Source organism: Prionailurus viverrinus, chromosome D2, assembly GCF_022837055.1.
Source record: "Prionailurus viverrinus isolate Anna chromosome D2, UM_Priviv_1.0, whole genome shotgun sequence".
Classification (NCBI taxonomy): domain Eukaryota; kingdom Metazoa; phylum Chordata; class Mammalia; order Carnivora; family Felidae; genus Prionailurus; species Prionailurus viverrinus.
The window spans coordinates 35,931,254-35,944,214 of record NC_062571.1 but is presented as its reverse complement, the minus strand read 5'-3'; the positions used below and the strand labels follow the sequence as shown (position 1 = coordinate 35,944,214).

The 12,961-nt window shown below is 36.9% G+C and overlaps 1 protein-coding gene across 6 annotated transcripts in view; it reads right to left on the bottom strand.

The window, feature by feature from the left end:
* Positions 1-12,961, bottom strand: part of KAT6B (lysine acetyltransferase 6B) — a 195,807-nt gene that overhangs the window by 63,712 nt on the left and 119,134 nt on the right. For all 6 annotated transcript variants that reach the window (XM_047825753.1, XM_047825752.1, XM_047825751.1 and 3 more), the window contains exon 4: positions 4,213-4,321. In XM_047825753.1, coding sequence (XP_047681709.1) covers positions 4,213-4,321 — 109 coding nt within the window. The remainder of the gene's footprint in view (positions 1-4,212; positions 4,322-12,961) is intronic.

Sequence of the window (12,961 nt, the reverse complement as noted above, 5' to 3'; positions counted from 1 at the left end):
CTAATCATTCAATCAGGATCGACTTGGTGTGAAACTGGATAACTAACCAACCAATCCCTGGGAATTTTCTCACAGTGACCCAAAGAAAGAGTGATCTTTCTTTATATACCTACTTATCTGCATACTGCACCTACCAGTTCAGTCTGGGAGAAGAAGTCAGGCAAGTTTTGTTCAGGGTTAACACACAATTAAAGAAACCCAGCAGAGACTTCAGGTCTGAGGGCAGAATGACATCTGATGCCACAGCTTGTGCTCCCTTTACTGTACAAAGGTGTGGTTCTTGCCTTCCCAGCTGCATCACAGCGGCCTCTGTCTCCAGTTTCCATGAGCTTCCACTTAGAATAAAGCTGTAATTTGGAACTGTACACTTATCTTAGATTTGCTAATTTGAAAACACACATGCACACAACTCATCTGTAAGTAAGATTTAACCACCCAGCAATCTGAGCAGCAGACACAAAATTTCATTTGGTATAATATCTAATACTTATGTGAAGCTAATTAAAGATAATTTGGTCTTAATGAGGCAAAGAGAATATAACAGTGTTAATTTCAAAGTAGGCTGATCCATGAAAGTCAAGTAAAATCACTTCCTAGTCCCAACATTTCCAAAGACCTGAAGACTATCTGATGATTCTCTCATTCGTATTAGTGGTTAGAATAATCCTTCATGCTTGTGTAATGTTTTATAGTTACCGATAATCTTCCTATCATTATCTCACTGGATGCTCACAACAGCGCTATGGGTGCAGGGTTGCAGACATCACCTTCCACATTTTACAGATATGAAAACTGCACTTACACAGCCAGCAAGCAGAAAACTGGAAAACCACATTTGAGGCTCCGTGCACTTGGCACCTCACCTCTTATTTTTACTGTCTGTAAACCTGAATTATTTTCTCAAAGGAACTTTCAGCAGGAAAAACATAGTTAAATAAAGTACTGCCCATTTGCAGCACTAAGCCACTTTAAAAATAGAGACATTTCTAATTGGCTTACTTTATGATGTAAGGAGAAGGAAACATTTATTACTCTCATCTATGAAATCTAAGCAGAGCTTAAGTGTGACATCATACAAATGGTACTTCAGACAGAGGCAACTACAAACCAAAAGGCACATATGGGAAACACATTTAAGAATGATCCTCCTTATAGGCTGCCATCTATATTTCCTTTTTCTGGTTTTATACTGCTTTGGGTATTTTTTTCACATGAACATTTTACATTAGGGAGTCCTTTGATCATTACAAACAGTTTCAATTCAATCCTAGAACCAGTGGACTCTTCTGAGTGTGAGATAGTGGCCATTTCCATAAGGCCAACTAGGGGTACCAACCTCTCTGTAATTCCCATTGGAGAAACTGGACTGGACTGTGACAATGGGGTTTCTACCATTATTAGAGGGTACTGTTGAGCCATGCCAGCCTATGTTATTGTTTTTTCCTCTATAATTATCAAGTGTCACAACAGAACATTATAACTACAAGAATCCCCCCAAGCTCTCCAAAGATGACCCATATTTTATTTTGATTCTTCTATTTAAAGAGTAGCAAATAACAAAGTCTACTCCTCTGATGTACCAGATGAAGTAAATGTCTACAATGCATCGCCCTGAGCTAGGAACAGTGTTGTTGTTGTTGTTGTTGTTGTTGTTTTGACTAAAGTAGCTAAATCCAGACTGGCAAAGCACATTGAAGGGAATATTAGGTGAACCTCAACACTGAGCCAGTCCCCATGGTGGAGTCCAGAGCAGCTCTTGGAGATCCTCTATCCTAAACAAAGGGACACGATGCCCCCAAGGGCTTGAATTTCTGCCATGACCCATACCTTGACTCCAAAGCCTCTGGCTTTTTCTACCTGAAAGGAGGAGGAAAGGCCGGCTCACAAAATGACCCTAGTTATATAAGCCTTCCAGACAGTATCCTTAGTCCATTCTCCATTTGTTAAAAGAGAAAACAAAAGTGTTTTTGAAGAGAAAACCTAACATTACACCTACATACCCTGGTAAAATAAGAAACTTTAGGGGGAAAAATTTCGGTGACCTCAAAGTATAAAGGAGATCAAACCTCTCCTTTGGCAGGTCTTCAATCTGGGAAAGACGAAGGAGATTGATTACATCAGAAAATCTAAGATCTACCTGTTTAGAATTACACCTTTATACCTTGTGAAGGAGGCCTTGAAGTTATGATCTGGTAGATAATGATCTCAAATTCCTTATCAACTCAAGTAAGTGTATCAGCAGAGGTAAGGAAATATATGAAGGGAACTTTTCTTCCCACATTTAAGTGCACTTTTAATCTGTCTCGGCATCCAGACAAATAGATACACTAAAAAAAAAAAAAAAAAAAAAAAACCAGTGAAGGTAGTTTTAAAAGTACCACCTTAAAAATAACAAAGGGTAAACCCTGGACAAGTGAACACCACTAAACTGATCAGGCAGTTAAACAAAAGAATAATTCATTCAGAATGAGCCTCGTGAGAAAACCCAAAAGATAACTCCAGAGTCAGAAGTGATGAGTGAGGGACTACTTTACCAGGATAAAACAGGGAGATTGTAGGGTTGAAATTTATTAAACTGAACATACAGATAATGTTTCCATGCCCTTTTGTCACTATCCATGATACCATGGGCAGGTAAAGAATTTTAATGAATCTGTAAAGCCCATCAAAAAGACTGTCAGAATGCATTTCTCAGGCAGAGTTTGAAATGTCTTATTTCCAAGGCTCTCCCTTCCTAGAAGGGTCCTGAAAACTGCAGAACCACATACAGCCTACCAAGTTAAACCTTTATAGGAGGAGGGAGAATCATTACACAACACTGTCATTCCTCAGCATGAAACATTTCCTCTATCCAACCATCAAACAGCTGTCAAAAATGGTGATAAGATTTGAAATTACTTGGAGCAATCAAGGACAATAGCAAACATGGCAAATAATGACAATGGCTGACATTTACAGCACACTTACCATAGTTACTGTAGACCCTGTGCTAGGCTATTTACCTGTGTTCTTTCATTGAACTCCCACAAAATCCAAGAGGTAGGTGCTACCATTATCTAATTTTCTAGTGATGAAATCAAGGCACAAAATAGTTAAGTAACTAACTCAAGGTACAGGAACTGGGGCAAGGCTGGCTCTTGAGTTTGTTTTAACCACTACACTATACTGATTTCCTAAATGACGGTATTCTGTGGCTTTTTGCAGGCTTGCTGTTGTTCTTAAAGATAATTATAACTACAGAAATACTTGCTTATGAATGTTAAAATAACACTGTGGGGGAAAAGTGATAGAAGAGAGAAGAACAGAGAGAAGGAAATTTAAAGATGAACAAAGAGATTATTTTTTTAATCCAATTAACTGCCACTCAGTCGGCTGGAGGGTCTGTGTGTGTATATGCATACATACAACTAGAGAGAGAGAGAGAGACAGAAAGAGAGAATGTAGGCAACTATCATCTAATTAGCAAGAAGGAACACCGGCTTGGTAAGCACAATTTGACTTTTATTTTCCATTTTAGAACTGGAGATGTGGTCTTAAAAACTCAGATTGAGGAAAAAGCACAGGTGACAGCTACTTGACAGCATCCTGAATATTACAATTTGCCAACGATTGGTCCAGTGTCCTTACCCAGCAATTCCTTGATTTCAACATCGCCTTCTTTATAGACCACTCTTTTCCTATCTTATTCTAGGCAATCTGAATTTTTTCATGCCTGATGATTTCTTGACTCTGTCCTGCAGTTTCCAGAACACTGTCCCTTTCATTCAGAGTCACACAGAGCTGGGTTGTAATATTATATTTCACCAGTAGGTGTCATGACCTGAAACACTATATATTCCAACTCCAGGCTCTCTTAAATTGAGACTGCAGATTATATAAAACAAGCGATTCTAGTTGTTTTCAGCCTGAAAACGTAGAATTCTCTACACTGAATTTTCCTGCAAAATACTCCACATTGAGTTACCAATGTTGGTATGAAATCAAAGCTTAATTATAAATATTAATACTACTACTACTATATAAACATACATGGTACCTTTATGTCAGTGCTAATATAAACACACATTTTTCCTCTCTAGTTGCACTTACTTACTAAATTTAAAACCTATGCTATTACAAATAATTGCTTTAAAAAACAAATGCAGTTTTGATAGAGATATAAATAGCATACAAGTTATAGAGGAGCAACTATACAAAAAAATACCAACTTACCACTACTGCCACAATCTGCACAAGAGAGGAGTTCTTCTGGTTTCTTTTCACGATTTGATTCTTTAGTCCCCAAACAGAAGCTACATATCGGAATGGGATCGGCACGGGGCTGTGACAAAATTAAAATGAAAAAATACTCAGTTTTCCATTTCAAAATTAATGACAAAATATTAAACTCAAAGCTTCTTATGTACTTCCTTAACAAAGAGAAACTGCTGAGTAAGGAATACAAAACAACATTTTCTAATTTAAAAAAATCTCTTCAGTCATTTGATGCTAAAGTATTACCTGAATAATGCACTGAAGTATAATAGTAAGATTCAGAAGTAATTTATAGTAAGCCAATGAAATCTAAGACCTTTATATATTATATAACCTTCCTGAAATGAATATTATTAAAGACTCTTTTCAGGGGTGCCTGGCTGGCTCAGTCGGTAGAGGATGTGACTCTTGATTTTGGGGTCATGAGTTCAAGTCCCACATTGGGTACAGAGATTACTGTAAACAAACAGATTCACTTGAAATATCAATTGTTCCCATAATCCATATGCCTATAATAAATTGATTCATCTATTCAGCATTATAATTTATGAATACCATCTAATTAGTTCAGATTGTTTAACTAAACTTTGTCAAATGTTCTAGTGCAGGCCACTATTATTCATCTCTTAAATTTTTGATATACAATATTGGCATGTTGTTAGGTGACATAATAAACAAGAACTTTAAAATGATGTCAGATCACTTGGGAAGCTCAAAGGATCACTAACAAGGTCTTTCTGGCACCAAGGTCTTCCAAATTAAACCACACCATGCCACACAAAGGAGATAAAGTCTCAATCTCTGACATCCCCACATTAATAAAATAAAAAACAAAACATTTGTCTAATCCCCTAGTACCCCTTGCCTCTGAGGAAACTGCTGTTAACAATGTATAAGTCTGCATATACATCTCAGTGTCTGCATTGTTATTTATGACTACCAGTGATGCTAATATTCCCATTCATATGAATAAGTTGACTGTGTCTACAGATCTGGTCACATTTATTTTGAACAGCCAAAACTGTATGAAAATTAAAATTTTATTGCATATTCCAAGGCTTCACACATGTTGTCTCTAGCCATCTGAATGCAGCTATATGTATTTATATTTGAATCTCAAGAATCAAAAATTCAGGGCAAGAAAAGTTAGCATAATCATAAATCTTTTTAATGTAAATTAAGAATAAGATTTTGCAAGGTCTAACTTTTTAAATATGTATCAGCACAAAATAAACCCTTATTTGTTCAGCTACTCTATCCCAAATGCCTAATTAATACATTGCCTGATACATAGTAGGCACTCAAAATATATGTTAGCTGAATAAACGGAAGGAACATATGCTAGTTAAAAGAAGAAACCCTCATCTCTAAGATATGATTTCAAATGGTTATAATGATTCCAACAAATGTCTTGGTTCACTGTGAAAACATGTCATCAAAAAACACAATTCATCTTATGACTGAGGATGTGCAAAATTGTTCAATATGATTATTAATTTCATCATACAATGTGAGTATTCATTATCTTGACCTTATTTTCAGTTTAATTTGTTCTCTTAATATGCACAGGCTTTAATTTCTGAAGTAGCTATGCAAATGTATTTTTGTAGCCACATTTAAAAAGCAGAGTATAAAACACTTTGTACCAGAAAAACCAAAAAAGACAAGCAACAACAAATTGGTCACTGACTCCAGCCACAATTTTTTAAATGCCAGATAATCAGCACTGCATAATTATGGATCCATAGTTATTACTTGCAACTGCTCAACTGTAGTACCTTGGGAACACTTTTGTTCCTTTAAATAGCAATTAAAAGAACAATCTGGTTTTAAAGTGACAACATTCCCCTGATAGATTCTAGCTAAAACCCAGTCCTTGTACTAATGGGATTCCTGCTTTCATTTGATATAACAATGCTCAAGCCATTGCTGCCATCCTTGCGGTGATAAATAATTTACAAAATGTCACATATCATTCATGCAATGAAACAAATCCAAATCTGCAATCCCATTTTTCTTTCCCTGATGAATTTTTAGCTGTGAGAAAGACATGGCCATCAGCCAGCACTCGTGCTCATTTTTCGTTTTTAACTAAAGGTAACACAAAGGACAAAGGTTGCTAGTAGTTCATGGCCAGAAAGACTGATGTCCCACACTCTGCCCAATAATAGAAGCATAGATGCTATCACTTCACGCTACATTCAAGTGAACCCCACCACGCTGATGTATGCTCACAACCATTTATTTTAGGGATAACTATCTCACAATACTCTATAAAACCACTGCATTATACAGAAATGTCTGCCCTGCTGAATTATTGATAATTCAAAGCACTTTTTGCTAACCTCAGTGTAGCCGAGTCTAATTAACTTTAAAAAATTGTCACTTGTAAGAAATGAAACTTTTACAGTAATGCATGTAAATGGGTCACAAAATTATTATGATTCACTATTCTCAATCAGACTTCATATAAACTGTTTCAAAAAATAATCCCTGGTAATAGATTAAAATGGATTGCAGTCAGAAAGAGGTCTGAATAAATGGCAATTCGATTCTACATAAGACCACTGCAGACAAATCATATTTAAGAGGTCTGAAAATGAAACCAAACATCTCCTAACTCTTAATCACTTTCTTTGAAATTTCCTAAAGGTACCTAACGTGTTGATCACATTTTCTTATCAACATTACTGAAAATTTCAAACTAATCTGGAGAATTAACATCCATGGATAGGTTCTGACTCTGCAACCTGCTCAGGAAGCAATTCCTCCTCATCTCCCGTGCAAAGGTCCTGGTGTAGCTGATAGGTTAGAGGTCACTTTATACACTATCTCATTTAATTATCTTAACAATTCTGCCAGAAATATTTATACAACACCCATTTTAGGGAGGCAATTGAGGATCTAAGAAGTTAGGTAGCTTTTCTAAAATTGCATGAGTTCAACTGTGGAACTGGAATTGAAACACAACTCTGTGTTCACCAAAGCAAAAAGGTAGCTTTACAATAGAGATACCTGCTTAACCAAGTGATCAACACTATCACCGTACATGACAAACTGACATCATGTGCCTCCCAAGTGTTGCACTAAAGGATTCAGCACAGCCTACGTAGTATTTTTGCTGGAATTATTTACCCTGAATCTAATCATAAGGAACCAATCAGGCAAATCCAAATTTAGAGACATTCTGTAAAACAACTGGCCTGGAATCTTTGGGAAATGTCAATGTCACATAAGACCCAATAAAGCACAGAACCAATTTAGGCGACTAAGGTGGCCTGAAAACTAAATACAGTTTGTGATCCTTGTATAGATTCTGGATTAAAAATAATAATAATACCCACAGCTATTAAGGACATTATTTGGATAATGTGGGAAATACATAAAGCATAGACAATATATAAATTAGGTAGAACATAAATTTCCTACATCAACACAATTGTGTTTCTATGGGAGAATGTCCTTATTCTTAGCAATCATGTGCTAAAATATTTTGGAGTAAAGTGTCCTGATAACTTTGGCTCAAAAGATGCAGGGGGGGAAATTGTGTATTTGTACATGTATTAAAGGTGATAAAGGTTGGTGAGTCTATGTAAAGGGTACATGGGTGTTCAACATATTGTTCTTTCAATTTTTCTGCGTGTGTACAATTTTCCAAACAAATTACTGGGGATGGGGGTAGGGGCTAAAACAGTACCCCTTCCACTATTAAAAAAAGATCAACAATGGATTATTATGTAATTGGATTACAAACATTTATAAAATAAAGAATCTCAATCTAATTAATGATTCACAGGCAATATAGAGGACAGAAGAACTGTCAACTCATTATAGTGTTGGTGCAAGTACCAACACTCTCGAGGACAAATGACCCAGTTTCCCTCAACAAATAAATTAAAAGGGAGACACACTGAACAAGCAAGGAAAAGAGAGCAATACATATGGAATAAGAACCAATAGATTATCCTGATAATGATTCAGGTAAATTATAAAATAAAACAAAATAGGATGACCTTTTGAAGGAACTGGGGCTAGTCAGCCTCGAACAGATTGCTCGGAAGGGACAAGGTAGAAGTCTTCATCCAGGGAAACTTGCCATGGCTCCGGAATATAAACGTGAGCAGGGCTTCTGGTAGAAGGAGTTAAACTTTCCAACAGAAATGTCCAGAAATCGAATGGATTGTTTTTAATTGCTTTCTTTATTTTATTTTTAAAATTTTTGGTAAATTATACACAACACAAAATTTAGCACATTAACCATTTAAAAAAAAAATTTTTTTTTAACGTTTATTTATTTTTGAGACAGAGAGAGACAGAGCATGAACGGGGGAGGTGCAGAGACAGAGGGAGACACAGAATCGGAAGCAGGCTCCAGGCTCTGAGCCATCAGCCCAGAGCCCGACGCGGGGCTCGAACCCACGGATGGCGAGATCGTGACCTGAGCTGAAGCTGGCCGCTTAACCGACTGAGCCACCCAGGCACCCCAGCACATTAACCATTTTTAAGTATACTGTTCAGTGGCATTAAGTATATTCATGCAACCAATACCACACCCATCACCAGAAGTTTTTCATCTTCCCAAACTAAATAAAACTGTCCCCATTAGATTCTAACTCCCTATTTCCCCCCTTCTACTTTCTGTCTCCATGGGTTTGACTATTCTAGGTACCTCATACAAGTGGTATCATACAGTCTTCATGGAATGGATTATTTTGGGATGGCCCCTGTAATCGGTAGAGACCATGGAGAGGCTGGATGGGCTCCATCAGGACAGTGAGGGTACTACAGTAGACAAAGCAACCTCACACAAATTGGAGATCTGGGACTCTTTACAGGTCCCTTCAAGATCAGATATTTTAATGGTTCCATGGATGGATAATATCTAAGGCTCTTCCCAGCTCTGCTCTATTTTTTTTTATTGATTCTATTTTACATAAAAAGATATTTTAAAAGTCCTCAGCACCCTTGACCAAAAAATAAAATAACCTTTTCTGAGAAAACAGGCTTTAATTCCAATTAAATAATTGGATTAATTAATTCAGATAATTTTTAGCTTTATATTTGCTTATGGCTACTCTTGTTTCTGCCCTAAAGGAAACAACACGTTTGTAAATCACATCAGTCTAAGTAAGTAAAGAAAAATAAAAGTTCATGCTAGATTGGAGCCAGGTGCACATCCTCTTTGACAATGACACAAAAAGAGGCTCTGTCTCCATGATGTCCAATCACAATGATCAGGGACACAGCTCTCTCTTTCCATTATCCCCTATGGAATGATTCATCTCGAGTCTTCTAGAACCTTCTTAAATCTACTTATAATACACACCATTTAAGTAGTTCCAAATGTTAAAAACAACTCAGCATTTTTCATTCATCTATTCATACTTACATCATTATAAAACCTGGATTTAAATATTGATCTTTGAACCTCAGGTTTCCTCATCGGTAAAATAGGGCAGCACAATAGTGTCTGCATTGTCTGGCTCTGGGGTCACTAAAGTCCAAATGTGAATGTGTGAAAAGTACTTTGTAAACTATAAAGCTCTATTCAAATATTATGATTATTGCAAAATTCACTTTGTTTATAAAAATAAAAAGAACAAACAACTTCAAGTCCTTAATAAATATCAGCACAAATGAATTGTTGTGGAGTTTAGAATTATTATATAATAGACTTTGACTCTGTGAGTCTCCATGATAAATATTAATTTTAGAGGGTTGTTATGTGTGTTTTTTTTTAATGAATTAATCAAGGAATAAAAGAACAGGATAGAAAATGTCTCAACTGAGAGCCAAGAGGCCTGATCTAATAAAAGGAAAGCTCAACGAAAGAGAAAAGAAAAAGATGCCCAAGGAAGTAAGGCACAAATACAAAATTGTAAAGGAATACTACCACAAAAGTAAACAAAGACGAACATAAATCCTTTATACCTAAGTGTCAAGCAGTTCATCTTTGGAGTATTCTCAAAACTTTAGCTCAGACAACTTAATTCAGTAACTCAGAATGCGTTGTATAAAAAGGCTCTTCCGTATGCATGTCTTTAAATTGCACCCTTTTATCATCTTGTACTGAAACCTGATGTTTAGGTAATGCTTTGCTGTTTACCAAAATGCTTTCCTCAAGTGTCTCACTAGTGACAAACACAGCCTGTGAGACAGGGCTGTGGTAAATTCAAGGCCTCCCTAAGGTCACATAACTATCAAGACAGAAAGACCCATTCGGCTGACTGCAAGCCCTTTGCTCTTCCACTTTCCGGTGGCTGGTCCCTCATTTCCTTTGGAGCTTGATTCAGATATCACCTTATTGGAAAGGCTGATCCCTGCCCATTCTCTCTCTGAAACTGCTTTCCACCAGCACCACTCTGGGTCCCCCAGGCCTTGCTTTATTTTTCTGCATAGCATTCCTTACTGCTAGACATATTGACAAATTCTATCATTTGCCTATTTTGTTTCACTTACTGAACTATCAAAGCTCCATTCTGCGGGCAGAGACTTTGTTCACCGCTGTAGCTCCAGCTTCAAAGTACATTTGTTGAATAGATGAACAAACTGCTTTTAGGTTAGGAAGTGGATCCTCTGGTTCAACAGGTTCCAAAGAGTATTGTCCTTTAACATATATCCTTAATAACTATAATATGACATGTAAAGCAGTCATCAGTGGCAAGATGGCTTCCATCACTGTCTAATCTGAAGGCTTTTTTTCTACTCTCATCATTTATAATGAATGACCATTTGGGCACAATTGTACTTTTCTGGGTATAACCTGACAAGACAGAACTAAAATTTAAATATCAGCTGGAAGGAAATTATCTCACCACAATGGGTTGGGGCTTGCTCAGCGATAAGTCACTCACTATAGGTTATATATAAAATAGATCTGAGGCCGTGCCAGTACCTAATTGTGAGCCTCCTTGCCTTTCTTCCCTCTTAAGAAAGAATACAAAAGGGGCGCCTGGTTGGCTCAGTCGGTTAAGCGACCCTCTTCCGCTCAGGTCATGATCTCACAGTTTGTGGGTTGGAGCCCCCCGTCAGTCTCTCCGCTGACAGCTGGGAACCTGGAGCCTGCTTTGGATTCTGTGTCTCCCTGCCTCTCTGCCCCTCCCCAACTTGTGCTCTGTCTCTGTCTCTCTCTCAAAAATAAATAAACATTAAAAAAAAAAGAAAAGAAAGAATACAAAAAAAAGTAGTAATAGTCAAGGAAGATGAATACATTGCAGTGAGAATAACAAAATTATAACAAGAGCATTAAATCCATTCAATTTATTAAAAACATTTTATAATTTTTTTTTTTTAGATTTTTTAACGTTTATCTATTTTGAGAGAGAGAAAAAGAGAGAGCAACTGGGGGAGGGGCAGAGAGAGGGGGAGAGAGAGAATCCCAAGCAGGCTCCATGCTAAGCATGGAGGCTGACGCAGGGCTCGATCCCACAGCTATGAGATCATGACCTGAGCCAAAATCAATGGGTGACCACTTAACCAACTGAGCCACCCTAGTATTTTACAAACTCTGGTGCTTTATTATTGGTAGTGAATAATTTCCCACAAACTTCACAACTGATAGCAGTGGGACAAGAGAGGTTGAAAAATGTTTACATTGTTTTTAGGGTAACTTTTTTTTTTTTTTTTGGCCACTTAGGTACTCTGCTTGATACCTACCAAATAAAGAACTACATTTCATTTCCTGCCACTTAACCCACTTATTCAACTGATCAAGCCCACTTCTAATTAGGATATAGATCATGCACACTCAGGATTTCCCTCTAGGGCAATCTGCCGTAAGATGTAGTCTATGGAAATACACTAACTCTAAAAGTAGAGACTTCCTGTGATGATCTAAAATGTCTTGAATTTTAAGAGGATTATCTTGTTCCCATCGGCATGTGCTACACTGTGGTCAGTACAGCCATGCCTCTGCAGGAAGGTTTGGTGACCAGCTCACTTTCATGGCAGTATCAGGACTACTTCAGATCCTTCAGCGTCACAACAGAACCTTGTTTGTAACATGTCTATTGCCATTTTCTCTACACAAACGGATCCTTTTGTTTTACTCTAAGGCTGTTCTTGCAGTTCTATTATGAATTTTGACCTCAATATATGTCTAAATAATTTTTTCCAGAAGATAATTGGAGATACACTTAGTGTAAGACTTTTCACAGGCAACAATTTTACCATAATTTTACACTTACCATATAGATTTTTATTATATCGCCTCCCCTGCTTATTATACTTCTCTGTGGGTAATTGGTTCTGTGAAGGAGCACTACATTATCCCCACTGGCTCTGGATTGAGTTTCTGCATTACTCTGGGCAAAAGGATTTATTATTGCTAATGTATGGAGATCTTAAATGTGACTGCTGTATTTTACCTTCTTGTCACCATGAAGAGGGTTCTCTGTATTTTAAGAGTGACAAGTAAATTAAATCTAATAAAATAAAAATATTTAAAAGCATCACTATACATATCCATAAATATGTCACTTCCTTTTTCATTTAAACAATCACTTAGAAACAAAAACAGTATCAATGACCAATACTGGGAAATGCGCACAATCAAAAGGCTAATTCAAAAGTATAAAACATTAAAAGCATGGCCAAAAAGAAATAAGAAAAGGAAGGAGGGGAAGACTTTCTAAGAACCTCAGCCCCAACAGTTATCAATTGTGTGGAGCTAATTGAAATGCTCACACTGTATCTGTAGTCTAGAACT